General features: G+C 30.4%; 1 protein-coding gene across 1 annotated transcript; it reads left to right on the forward strand.

The window, feature by feature from the left end:
• Window positions 1–63: 63 nt before the first annotated feature.
• On the forward strand, window positions 64–23,970 carry LOC127705876 (tax1-binding protein 3 homolog). Its single transcript, XM_052210243.1, has 4 exons — window positions 64–133; window positions 3,871–4,023; window positions 16,410–16,487; window positions 17,721–23,970. Exons 1-4 carry the CDS (start codon window positions 92–94, stop codon window positions 17,898–17,900), a joined length of 453 nt encoding a protein of 150 aa, XP_052066203.1. The 5' UTR covers window positions 64–91; the 3' UTR covers window positions 17,901–23,970.
• The last annotated feature ends 1,181 nt before the right edge of the window (window positions 23,971–25,151 follow it).

Genomic DNA, 25,151 nt, shown 5'->3' on the forward strand with positions numbered 1-25,151 from the left:
TTACTTTTGTTGCTTATAATTCATATTGAATTCAAAAATGAAAGTTGAACCAGTCGAAGGGCACCTGTTTCTATTTTAAGATATTAAAAACATGGCTGGTCATACTGCTGGTGATCCATTGGAATGTTACAGTGTAAGAGCTATTTTGTGATGAATTGTTATTAACGATGAAGAAGCTGAACAAGTTGATAAATGCTTGCTTAATTCATGCATGATGAAATACTTTTTAAAGTTCTCTTGACACCAACAGTCGCTGTGGCAACAGAACAAAAAATTGCTTTGAAATCCCTATAGCTTATGATTCAAGTCAGTGCAACCCTCTAAATTATACCTAGATTAGTGCATTATACCTTAATTTGGATACCAGTATACAGAAATTGGTGTGGAAAGATTTTTAGTCATCTAAATTTTATTTTACCTCTCTGAATTGTCTGACAATCAAACAATTCAATATTTCCAACATGTAAAAATTATTACTTATTTTGATTAATCAACTGAATCAGTATCTGATTTTTCTGCAGAAGTGTCTATCTCTTAATTCAGTTTTCGTATTTATATCTCTTGTGTCATCATTGTTGCCTTCAAACTTCATTTCAATGTTTGTTTTGTGTGAGTCATTTTGAGTGTGGATTCACATGGTAAATGCATCTTCGCTAGCCAAGCATTACAATCAAGGCCCATCCTCTACACCCTTGGCAGATTAAGACAGATTTTATTAATACAGCGCTGCACCATCTATTGAAGATAAAAACCGCACCCACTTTCTTACATCATTCTTGATCAATGAGAGCACTTGTACTATTAGTAGTTAATAAGTGTAAAATATGACTGTGTTTAGTGTTTTCAGGAAGCACTGCCCGCTGCAACCACATATATAGGTTGACATTCTGTTGTCTGCACCCTAAAGCTTCAATAACTTTATTAAGAACTTTAACACTGTCGACATACCTGGTCTCTCTCCTTTTGGAGTTCATGCAATTCCATCAGTTTTTGTTTGTTACTTAGCTTTGTCTTTTTATTCGACTTATGAGATTTGAACATCATATTACTATTGCTGCCTCTATTCATGGCCATTTTCTGTTTGTTTGTTGAACATACAGAATGACAATATAGGAGGATTGCTGGTTTGATGTCTTAGTTTTTGTAGGTTTTTTGTTGAGTATTCCTGATTCTCTTAACTGTTTCCTAACTTTTTTTTGACTGTACCTGTAGATAATGTATTTCAAATGGAATAGCATGTCCTAATTTTAACAGTGATGTTTTTTACCAAGCTCAGAAATTTAGATACAATCTGGGTAAACTTGTCAATCCTTTAAATAAACTTATTCTAAAAGGTTACCAATTCAACACTATAATTAGATTTTTGAATATTGTTTTTATTTGCATAAATATTGATTTTGTTATCAGTAAATTAAAACCATATTTAATGTTATTGTTATACACATATGCACATTCAAGATACTACAATCTGTCGATATCTATATATTGGCATTGCACAAGGTTATGTTTTTCTCTGACTTGTAATGACATCATTACACTAAATCCATTGGATGTTGGATGTGTACTGATTGATATTTTAGTCTAAGATACATGATTTATGATTAGTTGTTATTGGCCTTGAACTAGCTGCCAGTAACTGTGAGTACTCTCAGATCTGTACATTGTGTCTTTTTTGTTGTGTGGGATGTATAAATACCCTGCCATGTCCTGTCTGTGTTTTTGTTAGATGTTTTCTGTTTATATCGATCTGATGAGTTAAGCCCTTTTCTACTTATTCTTATAGTTTGTTCTTATGTTGTACTATTACACCACTGTCCAACGTTAGGGGAGGGTTGGCGCCTTCAAACATGTTTAAGCCCGCCACATTCTTTATGTGCCTGTTCCAAGTCAGAATCCTGTGGTTCAGTGCTTGTTATTGGTTCATGTCTGATATATTTGTTTTTTTCGTATATTGTTTTGTTATAAATTAGGCCGTTATTTTTCTCAATTGAATTGTTTCATATTTTTCATGTCAGGGCCTTTTATAGCCTATACAGTATGGGTTTTTCTCACTGTTGAAGGCCGTATGGTTGCCTACAATTGCTTACATCCACTTTATTTGAACTTTGGTAGATTGTTGTCTCTTTGGCATTCATCTCCTTACTTTTATATGTATTTATTTGTGTTGCTTAGTGTAGTCCAAAATTGGTATTTTTCACACATGTGAAATGATCATGATGATGACTCAAGGTATTTTTTCAAAACATCTTCTACAAAATTTTCAATCAATGTAAGGTTTCATATAGATAAGCTACGTGAACCTTTTCATTTAAAAAAAGCAGTCAGTTTTGTAAAGGGGTATGCTTCATTTGGGAATTAGCTAAAAAAGGTCCATATTGTGTCTAGCAGTAGATATTTTACAATATCTAAATAAAAATTAGATGTGGTGTGATTGCTAATGAGACAGCTATACACCAAAGTTCAAATGAAGAGGATGTAAGGAATTATAGGCAACCGTACGGCCTTCAACAATGAGAAAAATATGTAAGGAAAATCCAATTAGGAATAGTATATAGTTAAGGTTTTCAAGCTAACTTGAAGTGCACATGTACTTATAATAATAAGGCTTGATAGGTTTGGCACAGCAAATTAACATGATTTAATATAAAAGAGGTATATTCAATTGCATTGTAAACAATTTACATTCGTAGTTTTTCATAGTTATTACATTTTAAGGTAAGAAAGTTTAATTTTCCTTCATTTTCCCTGTTTTTACAGCTTATCTCACTAAATGTTCAAAATAATGGCATGTCAATTTTTATGAAGACTTTCTTACAGTTTTAACATAGTAGCTTTTTTTACGGAGTTAATGTATATATAATGACCTGATTGGTTGTTAAGGAAATGTCTGCATTTGACTTGATATCTTCAGTGGCCTTGTAAAGCAGTATTACTGGATACAGAAAATGCCAGCAAAATTTTAGTGAAAATATGAAAAATTATTTTAAATTTAAACTGTTGTAGTCAGCCAATTGCTCACCAAATTTTTGAGAAAAATACATTCATTGGGGTAGCATGAACCATGACTCAGTGTCTTGCATACCAGTGATTGTCTTAAGTTATGCTTAGTGTATTTATCCCTTAAAAAATAGTGTCGATTGCAGGTGCTTGGTTGTTTCTGTTAAAGCTATTCACACTTTGCATAAACTCAGTTATTTTGAGCGGACGTGTGATGTACACAATATAGGTGACTATCATTATATACCTATGTTGACCATGTTGACCTTTGATGTCTTGGTTTTTGTATCCTTGAGTTTCTGTCTCATTTACATATATATGTATAACCCATTTCTCCCTTTATCCATATATTTTGAATCAAGATGATGGGGTAAAGATAATATTTTTTTTCAATTTGTTGGATAGAAAATCTGGGTTTTATTAATCATAAGAAAGAATATCGGGTCTGGTTATATATGTATTACTCTGATAGTAAAAGTGCATTTAACTCAAAACAATACACGTTATTAATACCTTAACCCATATGCAGCATGGCTATCTCTTTACATTTAATGAAAATTTAGAAAGAAAAAAAAAAAAAAAAATGCCTGTGTTTAAACTGCTTTCAAACTATGGGAAATGATGCACTTTGATTTTATTCTTAATTGCTATCTATCCTTGGTATCCATTAGACTGAAAACAAAGATTTTATAAGAAATTCATTAAAAGAATTCCCTTAAATTGATAAATATTTATATTAATTGTAAGGCTTGCCTTTTGGGGAAAAGAGACCTTCAAAGTTCCTTTCAAAAGATTGTTTGAAAGAAGGTCTGACTACCATTAAAACCATTAAAAACAGACATCAGCCATTTCAATTATTTTATATAATTTTAGATTCCATTGGTATTGAATAAAGACCCTGAACAAGATGAGTTAGGTAATCCTATAATGGGAGCTGATGGCAAACCAAAATATAGATGTGGATTTAGAATTGGTGGAGGAATAGATCAAGATAATTCAAAGAGCCCTCAAGGCTACCCTGACAAGGTAACTTAAACATGATAAAGACTTATTTGAATGGTTGGCTGTCCTTTCTTTTATCGTTAAATTATGCTTATGGTTTAACAGAAATTATTTATTGATACAATGTGACTTTACATACAATCTATATCAACTATAGTACAGCTATACATTTGAGTTATTCCCCCTTAGCTGTTATTTTAGAAAGAGTTTTAATAAACAATTAGATGAGTAGCTAGTCTAGGCATACCAGTGTTTTGTACCTATACTGTGAACTAAAGAAAGAAAAAAATACTTTTGATTTATAAATAGTTTAACATCATGTTCTGACACTTGTATTTAATTAACTAAGTCTTGTCTTATACTTAGTTTATGTGATTATAGCTTTATTTTCATTAGATATTTTTGATTGTCTATTTACAAGTACATTGTTCCTGATTGATGAGATCTCATTCAATACAAGGGGAGGTAAATAAGCATTTTTTTTTAGAAACATGTTTGAAGACAAAGTCAAAATTTACCTTCTCATTTGTCAAATATTTTTGGAGAAAAATCATAGCTTTTGTTAGAAAATTTTTTAATTTGTGAATGATTCAGGTTTATGTAATAATAATACCCCTGCTTTGAAAGGGGGTATACTGAGTTTTATCCTCAATGCTCCAATCCATTGTGTCTGTTCATCCCATAATATTTTTTGTCATGTTTTTCGCAGCAACTACAAATCAGAGCCTTCTGAAATTTGATATCAATCTTCATGTGAGCATAACATGATATATGTGATGCATTTTTATATTCAGTGGTCTCGTTAGCCCAAAATAGAAGGGCGCCGTGCCCTGGGTGCCCTCAGCCGCGCCTTGGGTGCCTTCATCCGCGCCCTTCTGCCCTGACGCCTTTTTCCCATAAACCCTTGTGCCGTTTTTGTAAAATTGCCTTTTGTTTAATCGATTTCTTATCACAAAGTTAAATTACATATATGACACCAGGTGATTGCCCCCAGGTTAATCATGTCATTACAATCAATTACAGTGGATAAGACTTCAAAGGTGTTAATAACTAGGTAATTTAATTAAGACAATGTACCTTTTTGTCATAAATTTGATGAATGTGTCAGCGAGTGTTTTTAGTTTGGGTCTGGGTCGGCATTTTCGATCTCCAAGAAGAGTGTATAAATGAAGACTTTCATGACTTTAGAATAGAATTTAAGTCATCAAAATACAACTATGCCTTCACAGAAACACCGTCCATCTCAACTTGTGAGCGACAAGCAAACAGTAAACGTGTTAGAAATTTATTTTGGAGTTACTTCCCCTGTTTTAGCTTATTACAAATTTGTGCTCCTAAAATATTATCTAGTATCAAAAACAGGAATAAATTACCAATTGAATACAAAATTATATAAGAATGTTACCTTAAGGATATTAATTGTCTTTGAACATACCAAAACAAATATATTGCAATTTATTTTTGATAATCATACTTTTAGCAATCCATGTTCTATACATTGTCAATTAAGAAATTTATAAGTTCATTTGTTATGATGATGTTAAGCTGCAGTCCTTCAAAAATGGGTAGTGAGAAGTTAAACTATCATGACATCAACTTGATGAAGCTTTACCAGATAATTCTTTAACCCAAACAATGAAAAAAAGTTTTGAGGGCCAAACTCTAGCTGAAAATTTTGAAATAAGACAACTCTGTCACATGTATGCTAAACTATGAGATGTTTAGTTTATGTTGTTTTTTTTTTTTTTGAAAAAGGGGGGGGGGGTATAGTTAGTTAATTTGCCTCTATTGGTTTATAGTGATGTGATGTATGAATGTGTATTGACATGTTTTATGAACATGTCGTATGAATTACATTTTCTAATGCAAATTTTATAGAATAAATAATCAAAACAACTTATGCATCTTTATTAACAACATATACAGCAAAATAAAAAATGTGAACTCATGATACACACAGAAACATAGACAAAAGAAATGAGCAGTGCCTTTTCCTTTCATAAAAAAGTGCCCTGCCCTCCACTGGCACCCTGCCCCTTTTGATTTCTAGCTGGAGCACTGATATTCATCACTCATCCACACTGAAACTTTCTTAGACATAGTGGCCATGTATGAAATTTTCATCACATTTTCTCAGGAACTATTCAAGGCTTTCTGAAATATGGAATCAAGCTTCATATGATTATACTAGACCATGTGATGCATTCTTTTATTCATTGCTTTGACATCCCACTTCCTGTTTACCAAATACTTATATACTTATACACATAATGGCTATGTATGTCACATTTTTTCAGAAACAACAAATCAAGGCTTTCTGAAATTTGGTATCTGGCTTCATGTAAGCATGCTATACTGTGTAATGTGCTTTCACATTTATTGTTCCTCATCATTCTGTTTATCAAAGATACTTATAGCACAAGTATCTTTTGTGAGTAATAGCTCACAGCTCAATTTGTTTGAGTAAGAATTACTAGCTTCAAACATTTTTTTATATGAACGCTGCAAATTATCTTTCTTGGATGAGTTTTTAGATGGAAGTACTTAGTCAAATATATGAATGAAATTGTTATTTCTTTGCTGAAAAGGGTTTATTATGAAAATAGAGATTGTTTTTTTGACTAGCTTTCTATCCTCTGAAACTACAAACAAAATCTTTTCAAACTGAATAGGTATGATGATTGACAGACTCTTTGTAAAAATTCCTCATTGTATACCAATTTAGGGCATTTGTCACAGAATATTATAGGTTCGACAGAACCATCTGGAAATCTTATTCCCATCTTTTTTAATCTCTGAAACTGCATGGCATGTTTGAACTTACATAATTTATGGATTTTTTTATAACTATCTACTGACAACCATGGCTATCAGATGCAATTATTGATTCTGATTGGGGAATTTTTCAAATTCTCCTTCTCTAAAACTTATAAAAAGTCTCAAGTAACATATGTGTAGTTTTTCCTTGATCACATAGACTTTTAATTTTACATTCATTCATTATCATAGGTAATGAATTGTGGTCTTGTGGTTAACCATTTGCCTCGAGTGTGGGAGGTCATGTGTTTTATGATGAAATTATCCCTGGCTAGGTCAAACCAAATACTTTAAATTTTGTATTTGCTGTTTATTTGCCAAGCACCAGCTGGAATTAAGCAGTATTTGCAAAGAGAGTGTGTCCAGGTAGGGCACTGTGTTGACCTATAGAATATTTCCTTATGAACTCAAAAGGTCCGAAAATATGCCTGACCGCCTGACTTTTTAGGCAAATTTGGGTAGGTCAGACAACTATTGCCAATTGTCTGTCCAAATGTCAGACAATTTTTTTCAATTTTACTATGTAATCTTTATATCTGCCAGGCAAATCATGTTTTGGTCAGGCAAAATTGATCATTTTTCTGACCAGATATCAGGCACAAATTTCAAACTTTTAAGACGACTGATTACTGAGTAATTCAGGTTTATTCATATTTCATCGATATTGTATCCTCCTGTATATGTATGTAATATTTACAACTGGATTTTTAGCAACCATCAATCATTCATGGATGAAAATTTATGCAGCATGATATTCTTCCTGGTCCGATTCTTGTTAAATAATTGTGAAGATAATCATGTGATAATTGTCAGTTAGAAAGAATTATTGATTAATATAAGACAACAATGCTTGCATGCCATGTCAGTATTTTTGCTATTTTTAAGGTTAACCCTATGATGTGCTCTTGTCTCTCCTGTATGCCTTGGGCTCAATTTTGTGTTCAGTTCTGTGAAACATATAATTACATCCTGTTTGATGTACAAGAAAATAGTAGTGTTAAACCATATTAAAAGAATTAAGAATTTCAAGATATCAGACCAAAGTATAAAACCACACTATCGCTTGTCGATCTGTTGAAAGAAAGATTTGTTCTAAACTTTGATTGATATGCCATGATTGTAAAGACAGATTCTAATTTTGATATTAAACTGTTAATTATTTCAATCATAGTGTTTGATCATAGCTTTTATTACTTTGATTAAAAAAGGTGTATTATACCTTTGCATGTTTAGAAAGACTTGTTTATAAATAAACACTGAAATAATAAGGAATCTTTTGTTAAAGTGTAATGTTAATACTTTCTTTCAGAACCAAACCCCTATGCAAGAGGATATTAGTCATTAAAATCAAATTACCTCTTTTACAGTTTTTAAATGTTCAGAACTTTTGTATTTTTTGTGCTAAAGCCAGTTTCTCATTTACTATAAGTAATTTGTCAACTTTATTCTGTGTATAGTATGATATAAAATGGTTACATGACTTTGACCTCATTTCCATGGTTCCATAATCATTGTTTAATGCTTAATTCCGTTTAAATATTATGAGTTGTAGGCCAATTATATTTAATTCATAGAATTAATTTTGTGGTATACATCAAAGATAAATGTTAAAGTTTTTCTACTTAGGCCAGTTATTCCTTTACTATGAGTAAATAGTTCATAGGTGAAAATGTCCATCTGATAGAAGTCACCTGACTTTATCTTTTTTCACTGTTCAATGATCAACTTGTGTTTTCCTGTATAGGTCAGTTTCTCATTAATTGGGAAAAATAGATCAGCCATATTTGGTAAAGAATGTGTACATTGATAATTTGAACCCTCCAAGTTATTATGTATTAAGTAAGTCTGCAAAATGAAGTTGGTAGACTTCTTTTTTGCTCACTTCTACTTTCTGTCCAGGGCAATTCCCCAAAACCACAATTCAGATTTACTTAAGATTTTGCAGTATGTTAGGATTGTATGTTTAATAAATTATAATGAATAAATTAAGTATTTTATTTGCATGGGGGTCTATAAGGGGTTGTTTTAGGGGCCGAAAGAAGAGTGGGATTTACTAAAGAAAGTTATTGGAAAGTATTTATTGTCATGTTTAAATGGTTATAACTTGAGAACAGTACATGGGTAAGTGATAAGAGACAGTAATGGTTATGGAACCATTGGACCCACTTGAGCATCAATGTCCAATGCTCAGGAATGACCTTGAACCTTATTTTTTAAAATTACACAAAAACAATTATAGATATGATGTGTAAAAAAATGTTTTAGATAAATTACATGCTATGATGGTCCTTTAAATTCAGTTGACAGTTTTGAATTTTCAACTCTCTATCCACACAATCATATCAGACAAAAGTTTTCTTATTTAATTAATTGGTTGTTTGAAAAATCTGAGTGCAATTTTATTTTCTGCAACTCATATAAAGCCTTCTGTAATGAAAAAGGTAAATATAACAGACATACTTACTGGAAGTGTTATGAGATGATTAAAGCTGTAACTTTTCTCCTTGACAATAACTATGTACATTTGTGCAATAAAGTTCATTGACAGGTTGTAGGTTTTCCTATGGGCACAAATAACGCCCATTTATTTAGCAGACTTCTTCCTGTACTGTTATGAATAACAGTTTATGGCCAAGACTCTTTTGAACTGCATTTAGTTGATGAGGAGAACAACACTATCTGATGCTTTGATAATATTTTTATGTTATATAATAAAAAATTATCAAAATATACTGCTGAAATTTACCCAAAGGAACTTACTAAATAAATAAGATATAAACAGCAATAACTGACCTTTCCTAGATTTAGATATGGAATATTTTACATGGGAAACTCTATACAAAAATTTACGACAAAAGGGATGATTTTTCATTCCCAATTATTAACTTTCCTTTCTTGGACGGTGATGTTCCCTTGGCCCAATCTTAAGGTTTTTGTCGAGCCTTCGACTTTTGTCGAAAAAGTGAGACATAGCGATCCTACATTCCGTCGGCGTCGTCGTCGTCGGCGGCGTCCACAAATATTCACTCTGTGGTTAAAGTTTTTGAAATTTTAATAACTTTCTTAAACTATCCTGGATTTCTACAAAACTTGGACAGAAGCTTGTTTATGATCATAAGATTATATTCAAAAGTAAATTTTGTAAAAAAAAAATTCCATTTTTTCCGTATTTTACTTATAAGTGGACTTGGTTTTTCTGCCAGGAAACATTACATTCACTCTGTGGTTAAAGTTTTTGAAATTTTAATAACTTTCTTAAACTATCCTGGATTTCTACCAAACTTGGACAGAAGCTTGTTTATGATGATAAGATTATATTTAAAAGTAAATTTTGTAAAACAAAAATTCCATTTTTTCCGTATTTTACTTATAAGTGGACTTAGTTTTTCTGCCAGGAAACATTACATTCACTCTGTGGTTAAAGTTTTTGAAATTTTAATAACTTTCTTAAACTATCCTGGATTTCTACCAAACTTGGAAAGAAGCTTGTTTATGATCATAAGATAGTATCCAGAAGTAAATTTTGTAAAAAAAAAATTCCATTTTTTCCGTATTTTACTTATAAATGGACTTAGTTTTTCTGCCAGTTAACATTACATTCACTCTGTGGTTAAAGTTTTTAAAATTTTAACAACTTTCTTAAACTATCCTGGATTTGTACCACACTTGGACAGCAGCTTGTTTATGATCAAAAGCTAGTATCTAGAAGGAAATTTTGATAAAATTTTGTTCCATTTTTTCCATATTTTACTTATAAATGGACTTAGTTTTTCTTCCAGTCAACATTACATACATTCTGCAGTTTAAGTTTTTAAAACATTTATTAGATTCATAAATTATCCTGGATTTTTACCAAACTTGGACAGAAGCTACTTACAATCAAAAGATAGTATAGAGAGGAATATTTTTATTAATTTTTTTCCTCAATTTTGTTGAGCCTGCAATTAACACCAAAAGTAGGCGAGACACTGGGTTCCGCGGAACCCTTACAAATTTTTATATATCCCAACTTGTTTGAGATCACCTTGACTATAGTGACATTAGAGATTTCAATGAAAGTAATCTATGTATCAGTGGTAAATTATTAAGTCAGGGTTTTTTTTATTTTCCCAAATTACTTAAAACTATACTAAATTATTTCGTAGATACAATGATTTGTTCTGGAAGTTTGGCTATACTTAAAGAAATCTTATTACAAATGGGATATCACATCCTAATTTTTTCGGTGATGTTGTTTATAGTACCCATAAATTTTGATACGATCTATGTAAACTAATCATTCCTTTGAATAAACTTATTCTAAAGGTTATCAATTAAACACTGTAATAAGATCTTTGATTATTGTTTTTATCTGTACAAACATTGATTTTGTTATCATTAAATTAAAACGTAACTAAATATTATTGCTATATACAGCTATGAACATTTACAGTCCTACATTCTGTCGATACCTATATTTTGGAATTGCACAAGATCATGTTTTTCTCTCACTGACTTCTTCACACAAAATCCATTGGATGTGTTCTGATTGATATTTTAGTCTGCTTCATATCTAGCTTCCAGTTACTATGAGTACTCTCAGATCTGTACTTTGTGTCTTAAAAGTCTTTTTGTTAGTTGGGATTTTTTTTGGGTGTACTTTGTGTAAATCTGATGAGTCAAGCCTTTTTTAACTGATCGTTATTTGTTGCTGTATATCATATTTGTTTTTTTCGTTTGTTGTCGTGTACATTTATCAGGCCATTTATTTTCTTGTTTTACATTTGTCATGGTAGGGTCTTTTATAGCTTGCTATGCGGTTTAAGTCTGCTCATTGTTGAAGGCCAAACCTTTAGTTGCTAACTTCTATGTCATTTGGTCTCTGGTGGAAAGTTTTCTCATTGACAATCATACCACATCTTCTTTTTTTAGGAGAATCTAATGAATGAAAGATGGTCTTCATCACAAGAAAAATCAAATAAACCACCACATAGAGAGAGTTCCCAGGGGTCATTTTCCCCATTTTTTTCATATTTTACAAATGATTGGGCTTATTATTTTGTGGTTATGTTTCTTTTTGCTTTAAAATTTTAGGTAAGGTCTGTGATTAAAGATTTGAAAATTTAATTAACTTTGTCAAACCGTCATGGAATTTTACAAAGCCTGGACAGAAGCTTGTCTAACCAATGGATACTTGGGAAAATTTTTCATTTTTTTCAAATTGATTTTTCTGTATTTTACTGATAACACTGTGTAGCATCACCACCAGATATAGGTACCCCCAAAGAAACAAAGATAGCAAAAAATTTCTATTCTAATCCCCATACAGTAAGAAACTATTCCCCATATAATTTGTTTATAAATTTCTATTTTCATTTTATGGCAGTACATGTATTGTGTATGATGATCAACATCAGCTGGAAGTGCAAAGAAAGTTATAAATATACCTTTTATGAATTAATGTATTTATTGGACGAAAAGTGTTACTATGAGTTCATTACATATGTTGAAGAGTAACGTTTAGCTTCATATGATTTGTAATATTAATTGACGATGATACATGTCAAAGGTTAAATGCTGACCAATGAAACTTAACTGTGCTGTTCATGAATTAAATATGTCAATCAAATAGTGGCGCAGTTACTACAAAATGAACAAAAACATCTCTTATTTTCAGAAAATGACCACCACCGTGTAGCTTCACCACCAGATATAGGTACCCCGAAGCAAAGAAACAATGTTAACAAAAAGTACCTAGTATTGAGGGTTGAAATCTCACAAAACATGTTTAACCCGCTGCATTTTTGGGCCTGTCCCAAGTCAGGAGCCTCTGGCCTTTGTTAGTCTTGTATGATTTTTAATTTTAGTTTCTTTTATATATTTCAGAGTTTAGTATGACGTCCATTATAACTGAACTAGTACATATTTTTGTTTAGGGGCTAGCTGAAGCACGCCTCCAGGTGAGGGATTTTCTCGCTGTGTTGAAGACCCATTGGTGGCCTTAGGCTGTTTTCTGCTCTTTGGTTGGGTTGTTGTCTCTTTGACACATTCCCCATTTCCATTCTCAATTTTAATCCCCATACAGTAAACAACTATTTGCCGTACAATGTATCCGCTTTATTTACATGAATTTTTCTGTGAAAACAATAGTTTATTTCAGAATACAGTGTTGTTCAAACTTAAATAACTTTGCTCTACGAAAACGTCAAATGAATAGTTGAAGGATAAATGTATTTTTAACAAGTTTGAATTCGTCACAAGCTTCTTTGAACAGGTACCACCCGGTCTGTTTCTGATTATTTGAAGAGAGAGAAAGCCAATTAAGGATCATAATCAGCCCTAAATAGTAGCTACATTAATAGGAATCAGTATCATAAAACTTTACTTATCAGCAAAACGTAGAATATGATGAAAATAAAAAAAAATTTGATCTTACCTGACTTCGCTTTTGTTTTTTCCACCACTTGAGGGTACCTATATCCTGTGGTGATGCTACACAGTGGATAATTGGCCTTATATTTTCGACAGTCGATCATTTCATTTTTACACTGAAAGCAGCAGTCTCAGGGATTTAAAGCTTGGCATAATGTTATCACACAGGTCTTGTCTCTTGTTGAAAACTGTATATTGACCATTATATCATGTCTTTTGGTGTTTGTGTTGTTGGGTCTCTGTCTCATTGATGTATACCCCACATTTCTTATAATTTATATTTATTCAAAAATGATATTTAACATTGATTTGCTTAATTTATATATAAATGTTCTTTAGAGAATGCTTTATCCAAAATACTTGTTCGTAGATTGAAGAGATTTTGAGGCTTATAGACATGATAGTTACTGTAAATTCAGAAATTATTGCGATGTTTTTATTAATGTGAATAATATGACAGAATAAGGTTTGCCAAAATAAAAGTTTGTATTTATAATTTCAGGACATGAAGTGATTTTCCTTCACAAAATTCAATCACATTTATTAGATCCCATTTTCACCAGTAATCAGGGATTTGAATAATAAATGCCAGCATTAATTTCTGAATTTACAGATTTCTACTTCTTTACCATAGTATAAAATAAAGAGACATGTTTAAGGTAGATGGCCCTACAGAACATTTGGTAACCCAATTTGAATAAGTCATTTTTAATTTATTTATGATCCTATGACAGATTCCATTATGTCAAAATTCTATTTTTCTGTGTTCTGGGGGTAAGGAAAAATAATATTTCCAAGTTTTTTAAGGTTATAGGTACAACAATGTTTTAATTGTTAAAACAAAGAAATGCTATTGCTTTATTGTTTATTTTGGTTTCTGCTTAATTAAACACAACAAACATACTTTCACTTAAAGTACATTGTGCATAGATGCATATCATTAGTAAAGATAAGAGTTTCTATTTTTGATTTTATTTTCGCACTTTTAACCTTTTTTGTATGACATTGCAAAATTTTTTAATAAAGTTCATTTAAAATGTAATAAATCATCAATCGATTACACAGTCATCCATTTGACTTTTCTCTTGAGAGGAAAAAGATTTTAGAATGTATTAAATGAGATTTACTTTACATACGTATGTAAATATTAGTGTGTACAGTTCTTATATTCGTGGTCATACTTAAGTATAGGTACTTGGATGTATATGTCCCCATGCCAATGTGAAACTTCAATTTTGCCAATTGTGGAGTTATATATATCTGATAAAACAAAGTACAAAGCTAAAGTTTGAAATTTACAGCACCATGAGTTCCCAACATAAAATATTATTGTTTCTTTATCTTTATACTCAAGTTGAAATATTCCCCCTACTAAATTTTGACATTGTGATGTCTCTTAAAATTAAATACATATACAAGGTCTACATAAATATATTGTACTGAAAATGAAAGAGGTACATGTGAATAACCAACTTTAAATATAATTTGTTTTAATATTCTATGATCGTATAAACACAGCACTTCCTTATTTGATTTAAGAATAATAAGAAATGTTGATATATTCTCTAAACAAATATTTAAAATGTAATTTCTATTTCAAATTGATTAGACATTATACAATTGGAATATTCTATGGTCTCTTTTATTGCATTCTACAACAAACATAAGGCCTTGACGTCGAAAAGTATTTTCATTTTGGTGTCAAAAGACGAGAAACATGTCTACCAATAGAGCTTAAAGTTTAATAAACAATATTTAAGGTTTAAATTTTGAAAAAAAATTTGCTTCATTTTGTACTTAACTAGTCGAATGTAATTTTATTGAGATAATGAAGTTTACCCAATATAGTAACATTGTGAATGTAGCCTTACTTTGTATATGTCCTGGTAATTTAAAGGAGTGACAAAAACAACATGATAAAAATGACCTTATATTTTGAAATCAATGTCTCTTCAGCTTGTGAGTTTTGATTTTTCCTATGGTATCTTTGGCCTCTTTTTATGAATGCAGTGTTATGAATAGTAATTTTTAACAAAGTAAGACATCAAAGTTAAAAGAAAGGACTATTTTTTTCTTTTTTCAGGATATATATGTAATATGGCAAAAACTTTTAATTTTCAGGGTATATATGTAAGATGGCAAAAGCTTTCTATTTTCAGGGTATATATGTAATATGGCAAAAACTTTCTATTTTCAGGGTATATATGTAATATGGCAAAAACTTTCTATTTTCAGGGTGTATTATGTAAGATGGCAAAAACTTTCTATTTTCAGGGTATATATGTAAGATGGCAAAAACTTTCTATTTTCAGGGTGTATTATGTAAGATGGCAAAAACTTTCTATTTAAAGGGTATATATGTAATATGGGAAAAATCTTTTTTTTTCAGAGTATATAATTATTATGGAGAAAACTTTCTATTTTCAGGGTATATATGTAATATGGGAAAAATCTTCTTTTTTCAGAGTATATAAGTAATATTGGGAAAACTTTCTATTTTCAGGGTATATATGTAATATGGGAAAAATCTTCTTTTTTCAGAGTATATAAGTAATATGGGAAAAACTTTCTATTTTCAGGGTATATATGTAATATGGGAAAAATCTTCTTTTAGAGTATATAAGTAATATGGGGAAAACTTTCTATTTTCAGGGTATATAAGTTATATGGGGAAAACTTTCTATTTTCAGGGTATATAAGTAATATGGGGAAAACTTTCTATTTTCAGGGTATATATGCAATATGGGGAAAACTTTTTATTTTCAGAGTATATATGTAATAATGGAAAAATCTTCTTTTTTCAGAGGATATAAGTTATATGGGGAAAACTTTCTATTTTCAGGGTATATATGTAATATGGGGAAAACTTTCTATTTTCAAGGTATATATGTAATATGGGAAAAATCTTCTTTTTTCAGAGTATATAAGTAATATGGGGAAAACTTTCTATTTTCAGGGTATATATGTTAGATGGCAAAAACTTTCTATTTTTTAGGGTATATATGTAATATGGGAAACATCTTCTTTTTTCAGAGTATATAAGTAATATGAGAAAAACTTTCTATTTTCAGGGTATATATATCGTATGGGAAAAATCTTCTTTTAGAGTATATAAGTATTATGGGGAAAACTTTCTTTTTTCAGGGTTTATAAGTAATATGGTGAAAACTTTGTATTTTCAGGGTATATATGTCACTTACATACATGAAGAAGGACCTGCTGCAAGATGTGGACTTACGGTCCATGACAAAATTTTACAGGTATTTTCAAACATGGAAATATTTTGCCTCTTCCATTTTTACTGGTTGCTCTCTTGAGTTACCAAATGTTGTAATAAAAAACCTGATCAAAACATGATCTTCTGGTTTTAGTATTTACAGGTACCCCTTACATGTCTCTTTCATGAATATCTGATGAATTAAAGTACAGTATTCACATACCAGTTACAGTGACCAATAGCGTTGTGTCCATCTTCTACAAAGTTTTCATAGAGTACTAATGGACACCAAATTTTCTTATTGTAATTCTAAGATTTTATTTGTTGTCTCCTGCCTTTTAATCCAAAATGGCTTACCTTGCCTTTGATAATTTTTTGGAACATTTTAGAACTGTTTCCATGTATCCAAATGACCGAAGCTTTTCTTTCATAGATATATTGGTTGTGTTTTCTTTTATATTCAGTATGGTCAAATCAACTTGAAACTTAGTACACATAAAAAATGAAAAAAAAGAAGATTTGGTATGATTGCCTATTAGACATTTTTCCACCAGAGACCAAATGACAGAAGTGAGCAACTATATGTCACCGGTACGACCTTTGACAATGAGCAAAACACATATTGCAAATGTGATTGTGAGCAGGAATGTATTTTTATATTGCAAATAATTTATGGCAAATTTTGTTGGCTTATTTCACTGATATAGGTACCATGCATAATAAGCACACATATACTCAAGTATTAAAGTAATTCAGATTATAATACAATGTTGACTGCTGTATCCTAATTTTTTGCATTTTTACCTATTAGGTCAGTTTGTTTTGCTGACTCATTGTTGTCAATATAATGGAATTCCATGCGACTGTCGTACAAGTGAGAGTAATCCACCATTTTCTCTATAAGGAAATGACAGTTGTTTTCCATTCGTTTGATGTGTTTGAGCTTTTGATTTTGCCATTTGATGGGGGACTTTCCATTTTGAATTTTCCTTGGAGTTCGTTATTTTGTTATTTTACTTTTTAATAAGTCTTCTTAAGTGCAAATAGTTATGGAGGATTATTGTTAAATTTAAAGAACCTTTTTTTCATATCTGAAGTGAAATGTACTTCATTAATAAGTAGAACTGAAAAGTAAAATTATATTTACCACTACTGAATATGTTTAATTAAATATGCATATCTATATCAACTGAATGTTTAAGCTTTAATCAGTCAGTAAGTAAGTAGAATTTGACATGTGAACAGCAGAATTTAGTTTAAAACATTTATATTTCAGGTAAATGGTCATGACATGACAGTAGTTACACACCGTAAGGCTGTGGAGTATATTCAGAGGAAACCAGTTTTAAATATGCTAGTTTACCGTAAAGGTGTTCCAAATTTACAGAAAAACCAACAGCAACCTCAGTTCCAGGCATATAATCAACAACCAGATTACCCGATGCAGTATCAGTAGTCTGGGTTATAATAGGATCAAATTTATTCGTTGTATTTAAATTTTTTTAGATAATAATGTTTTCATCACAGCCAGTATAGGACTTGCCTTCGTTGATTTATTTAAATCAAACATATACAAATATTCAAAATTTTATGAATTACTTCATACTAAAATATGTGTTCAGTCACAACCTTGTGAACTTACAAAACATCCATCCAATTCTTATAACATTTTATATTTTATAACCAAAAAATTAGTACTGTGGATCGTTTATAATTTAGTGCATACCAATTTCCATGGGTTTCTTGGGTATAGATGAACCAGGAATTTAGATGTTTAATAAAGTATACATTTCATATAGGCTTGTAATGCAAACTTCGGCAAAATAAAGATATCAAATATCCTCGAAAATACTTTTTTTCTTCAAATCACGAAAATTGGTACTCACGAAATGAAGTGAATCCACAGTAGATAAATTTGATATTTCATCATTGATTTTTTTTTAAAACTATGGCTTCTGAAAATTATTTATAGCTTTTTTAAAAATCAAAAGGTTAAACCTTAAGGCTATAAATTTTAGATTGAATTTCAAACAGTTTACGAATTTTCTTGTTTAGAGATTGTGTAACAACATTCAGTAATTTATATTGGCCTGTAAAAATTTCCAAACTTATAAACAGAAAATAAACATTGGAACATGAAACAAATATTTGAATCTCAGTGCATTTTCAGATGCATTAGTTTTCATTTGTACATTAGTTATTTTATTTGTTAAAAATAATAAAGAGGTGCTTCTTGTTAAGATTTTATTACAATGAATTGTCATTAGTGTTGAATTTTGTGTATCATAAAAAATAGATGTGAAAATGGAATCACATTTTGTTATGTATACTGTCTAATAGAAATTGTGGTAATAGAAAGGCATAGAAAACATTTTCATAGTCATTTAGAGAAAAAGAAAAAAAGAAAGTTTTTCATACTTGTACATAAAACTGAATTTTCTGTTTCAACAAATTTAATTACATTGAATAAGTAGCAATACAAAATCATAATGAATGTAACACATAGTACAGGAGGGTATAAGTTATTCAAAATTTCAAAGTGAGGCAAATATAGATTGCATCAATATCTACATATTATTTTTTTTTATAATTAAATGATCAAAACTTCATTCTTTTCGATGATTTTTTAACAAATTTTGAAAATTTTTACTTAAAAAAAGGTAGCTTTTTTAAATTTTAAATGATGTATTTATAAAACAAACATAAGAAACCAGAATCTGATTTTTTTTTTTTTTTATTCCTATCTCATCATCTCAAGGCCTTTTTCATACAGACCTTTTCCTCTTGGTATTAAATATTTTTCATTGATTACATTTGTTTTGTAATGTACTGTGGATTCATTATATTTGAAGAGATACCAATTTTCTTTGATTTCATGGATATAGGGAAACTACGAAGTTAAATGGTTGACGAAGTATAAATTGTCTATAGGTTTATATACAAACTTTTGAAAAACCATGTTTTTAACTATCCACAAAAATATATTTTTCCTCAATTCACAAAAATTGGTACCCTCGAAAACAAATGAACCCACAGTGTTTGTTGTTTTTATTCTCATTTGCAATGTGGATGCTGCATTATTAGTCAAGTGGTTGTATTTATATATTTTTATAGTCTTTTTTTATTTGGACATCAAAGTCAATATTGTGGATCTGCATTGAACACAATTTAGCATTTATTGAATATATGTAAGGTTCCGTTTATAACGTGCCTAATCTCCCAAGAATTTTTCTTTATAGCTTTTTTTTACAATATATAGATCAAAGGGTTTGTAAGATTAGGAAAATTGAATGACAGCTTTATTTCACCACTTGTTTATGATCTAATAAAAAAGAAATTGTACTTTTTCAAATTTTTGTTTACTACATGTACTTAAAAGTTTTTGCTTTGATATTATGATAGTTTTAATCAAATATGTAGGTTGATATGTACATGTGGGTGGTGATTTTCATTTTATAGCAGAGCTCTTGGGATTATATTGGTTAGGGTTGATACGGTGTGTGATATTGAAAACGCCATATCATGTACACTTTATTATGTAGATTTTTTTTATGTGACATGACGTCATACAGGTAAGGAGGTTTGAAATGACATCATACAGATTATAGGTTTGACATGACGTCATACAGATTAGGGGTTTTATAAAGCCTTTGCAACAGTGACTGCAATCGATGACGTGACGTCATACATATTAAAGGTGTGATAAAGCCTTTGCAACCGTGCTGATATCGATATCATCACGGGTAGCTGATACAGCATGCTTGCCAATGATTGTATTACACATACAATTTATCTGTATTTACTACTAAGTATATAATAAAATATTATATCAGTTTAATATGTATGAAGAAGTGTTTTGGAATTAAAAGTCACATGTTACACAAGGTTATTCAGATTAATATTTTTCACACTTACACCAATACACCTTATCACTATTTGTCAGCCATTACTGGACATCACGAAGGTTCCCGTAAAATTTTGATGTCACAATAAAAAATATCTGACACCACAATGGAAAAGTGATTGTTGTATGACGTCAATAGGTCAAGAGGCGCAGATTCTAAGGTCAAGCAGCGCAGATTCCAAAATAGCGATAAGGTCTATTAAAGATATAAATTGTTTTGTAAATTGCTTTGAATAAACACTTTTTTCACACTTACACCAATATTAAAGATGTATATTGTTTTATAAAGTGCACCCTCGTTTGTAAATGCCATGATTGGTTAAGTTTTCATTATAAGGTCCATCTTGCACATACTATAAGCATAAGGTCAACAATATTTAGTACATGTATACAGAATGAATGTCAGGTGGAAATGTTTGTCTGACAGGGTTCATCTGACTTTGACCTCTTATAGTTGATTTGTTTCCCTCGGTTTTAGTTTGTAACCAGGATTTTTTTTCGCTTAAACGATTTATGACTATTGAACAGTGGTATACTACTTTTGCCTTTATTTGACCTCATTTTCATTGTATTGGTTAAAGTTAAGATTTTATGATAAGGTTTGTTTCTCAGATACTTTAAGTAATGGGCCAACTATAATGGTTGTCTAGAATGACTGTAAGGTGTACATATCTATTTTGCAGGGTTTATCTAACCTTGACCTTTCATGGTTCATTGATAATGTTAAGGTTCTTTTAACCTGAATTTAGACCTTGATCTTGAAGATTTCATACAATAAAATTCAATCATATACTGTTATGCAGGGCATTCTTGTTATATTTAATGCTAGGAGGTATTACCAATATATAAATTTTTTAAAGGATAAAAGATAGACCCTTCGTGGTTTCCATCACATACAATTTATTATCATGATACTTAACACATATCTCATGAATTAAATTCATAACATATCATATTAAATCCATAATTTTTGTCTCGCCTCCAATGAATGTAGTGAAGCCCTTTAAATTATAACTCTTCAGAAACATCATTGCAAACGTTAAATGTTAAGTTTTGTTATCAATTCTAGAATAAGTGCTAATAGTAGACCGGCGGGACTATGACAAACGATGACATACTATGATGACGGACTTAATGACAGACAGTTGTTTATGTGGGGAAATATTTGATATACTTCTAAAACAAAAGCAAGCCTATCTTCATGAACATTGATTTTTAAGAAGATACTTTGAAGCTTAGCATGTTTGAAATTTTCTATTTTTATAGCTATTAGTATTATTACATCGACCAAGAAATTCCCTTTTCTTAAAGCTATTACATCGACAAAGAAAATCCCTATTCTTTAAGCTATAATTACATGGACAAAGTATCAAAATGTGTCGGTATGCTAAATGACTTCTGTTATTTTTATTTTGTTTATTCAATATATACATATAATATTGACTTTTAAATTGCTTTTTGAAATTTTTATTTATATTTCTGTATGTAATAAATGTATGTGAATGTCTTTCCAATATTCTTTATATTTCTACAAGGTTGTTTAATACATGGTGTTGTTTTTTTTCAGATGAAGTCATCTTATGCTATTATTTCTATAATGTTATATTTTTTATTTGGGACCACCTTTAACAAGTTATGGTATGGAACCACTAATTTGGGCCTAGTCAGAAAGAGCATATAAGAACGAGTACATATTTACAACAAAACAGTTCCCACAAATTTGTTCAATTTTAAAATGTGTAAGATATTTAAGTAATTTTGGTATGAAATGAAAGCTTTAGGACCTGGGAACACTTGCTGAATATTTGTTTTGAAATTGAAACAGAAGTGCATACTTTGCCTGTTTTTCAGATCAAAAGTAACTGTTTTTACACTTCCAAACTTCCAAGAACCAGTGCTTTCTTATATGCAATTAAAGTTAAATTTAATGTAAACAGCACAAGCTAGGTTAAGGTATTGTTTTGACATAAATCACTGTCACTGTATTTTGACTTCAATGACTATGAATGCTGGAAATTGCTGAATTTGACATAGAAAGCAATGAGGCCATGAATTAGTGGTTTTATTTCTGTTAGAATTTTTTTTTTTCATCACCACACACTTATACTATTACATGTACTGGTATTTGTATATTTGAAATTTACTACTGCAACAAGTTTTTTTTTTTTTTTTTTAATAATAACATGACCGTCATTTAACAGAAGTTGCTACACATATTTACAGGTTTTAATTTTATTTATTTAGTGTGTTAAAGGATTGTCTGTATGATAAATCATAATTCATTTTAGACAATTAGTGAAACAAGTGCTTACGAACAGGGTATATAGCCATCACCGGTTTTGATGAGTGAATGAAAATTTAATATTGTGCAATTTTTATGATAAATTTTGTACTATTACTCATACTTCCATCATTACAGGAATGATATGTAGGTCCAAAATGTAGTCATATTTTAATCTTTGAAGGCAATAAAAAAAGAAAAATGTTTAATTTATTTATATGTCTTATACTTATGTAGCAGTTAAAGTTTCAGTCAACTTTGATCCTAAAACATTTTCAGGATTCAAATTTGATAATGATAAAACCTCTTACATTAATGCATTTAATGCATGATAAGGTTGACAGGAAAAAGCACTAATAATACACATAGTTGCTTTTAACTTTTTTGAATATTTATTACTTCTCTACAGTGTAAAATTGTCTGCACCATAAATAACTTTTACAAGTTCTCCAATTTTTAGTGAATTGCCAAAATTATGTATTTCAAATCTTAATGTATTTTTCAATTACAATTACAATAATTCATTCTTTTTTCATTATATTTAGGGCATATCTTAAATTAGCTGCTGTGAAACTGCCATGTTGTACATTTATAGAGACTTTCTACATTTTTATATGTACATCATAGATGGGACATATTATGGTTATACTATTGTTCTTTCTGTCAATGTATCCAACAGTCTACAATATTATACAAAAGCTAGAGAATGCTTTAATCAAATCTGTGGAAGAAAGCTTTTTTATTTTTTTTATTTTTAAAAATTGAAATGATTTGAATGACTTAAATTGAAAATTCTTTGACAACATTACTTTTGATTTTGAGAAAAGAAGTGAAAACCAGAAGTTTCAAGTTGTTTATAAATTATGAATGAATTCTGGATTTACCATGCAGGGTTTGTTCTATTTATCAAATGGCAGAAAATCATTTGAATTTTTAATTTTATTACATTGTACTTATAATAATCATTTCAGTCTTTTCCATTTTAGACTCAGTCATGTCTAGCAAATATGACTGTTTCCAGACACTTGCTTTATGCCTAAAGTAATCCTCCTGCAAGTGTTTGTGCATGACCAGTTTATTGACCTAAAACTTAATGCCTTCTACAATATTCCATTTTACTCTTCCAACAATTTCAATATGCATACAATGGGCGTTATCTGGTGCTCTTGGAGCTGCTGTTTGTCATTGTTGTGAAATTGCTTATGTAGCGATTACTTTTAGTAAATGGCATTTTATTCAAGAATTTTACAACAAATGATGAGTAAAAAATAGATGAAAATAATAGTAGAATTGTCTCTGTTGTTAGTATTTTTTTTCATTAAAATTTTATTTATGATATTATATATTTGTTTCTTCAATTTATAGAAATAGGATTCTAAAAACTTGCCAAAAAAATGGAATGCAAGACATAGAGATGCTTATCTGTTAGTGGCAATATAACTATTGGTATAAAGCTAGAAGATGCATTATGATCTGAAATTTCAATGTGACATATGTCCTTTGTCCTTGACTTTATGGTTCAGTGACTGTTTTTTGCATCATGTAATTTTTTCACTTATTTGATATATAGAATCAATTCAATGTATACATGCCTGGAGACTATGATTAGTAACAAATCAGATGTGAGTGTTGTTCTCTTTGACATACTATTGACAGTTTTCATCTCCATTTTCAGCTGCAGGTATTGAGATGATGATTGGCTTATGATAGTAATGTGATAAGTTAAAAATCACTTTAAATGTTTGTACTGGTCCTTTTTGAAGGTGGTGAACTGATATTTCATATATATTTTTAGCTCACCTGGCCTACACAGAGATTTTTGTCATGAAATCCATTCTTGTCTACTAAGTTGGAAAGTGTTGTTTGTTGAATATGCATATAGACCAAGGTGAGCGAAACAGGCTCTTTAGAGCCTCTAGTTTTTTATATGACCGCAAAAAAATTATGCGGTTGTATATTGGTATGACGTCGTCGTCGTCGTCCGAAGACCCATTGGTTTTCACACTCTAACTTTAGTTTGAGTGAATGGATCTCTATGAAATTTTACCATGAGGTTCAATACCACAAAATGAAGGTTGGGATTGATTTTGGGGGTTATGGTACCAACAGTTAAAGAATTAGGTGCCAAAAATGGGCCAAAAATAAGCATTTTTGTAACTTCCAGATATAACTTGTGTGTTAGTGTATGGATCTCTCTGACATTGTACCACAAGGTTCCATATCATAAAGGGAATGCTGGGATTGATTTTGGGGGTAATTGCCTCAAAATTTTAGGAATTAGGGGCCAAAAAAGGGGCAAAAAACAAGCATTTTTCTAGTTTCATGACAATAACTTGTGTGTAAGTGTATGGATCTTTCTGAAATTGTACTACAAGGTTCCATATCACAAAGGAATAGTTGGGTTTGAGTTTGGGGGTAATTGCCCAAAATGTTTAAGAATAAGGGGCCAAAAATAAGCATTTTTCTATTTTCCAGACAATTACTTGTGTTCAAGTGTATGAATCTCTTTGAAATTGTACTTC

The sequence above is a fragment of the Mytilus californianus genome, unplaced genomic scaffold (assembly GCF_021869535.1).
Source record: "Mytilus californianus isolate M0D057914Y unplaced genomic scaffold, xbMytCali1.0.p SCAF_1, whole genome shotgun sequence".
Taxonomy (NCBI): domain Eukaryota; kingdom Metazoa; phylum Mollusca; class Bivalvia; order Mytilida; family Mytilidae; genus Mytilus; species Mytilus californianus.

Bases quoted from the DNA above. Each gene is read 5' to 3' on its own strand.
- LOC127705876 (XM_052210243.1), top strand. From the start codon at position 92: ATGGCTGGTCATACTGCTGGTGATCCATTGGAATGTTACAGT. The intron at 4,024-16,409 runs GTAACTTAAACA...TTGTATTTTCAG, and splicing joins CTCAAGGCTACCCTGACAAG to GGTATATATGTCACTTACAT. The intron at 16,488-17,720 runs GTATTTTCAAAC...TTTATATTTCAG, and splicing joins TCCATGACAAAATTTTACAG to GTAAATGGTCATGACATGAC.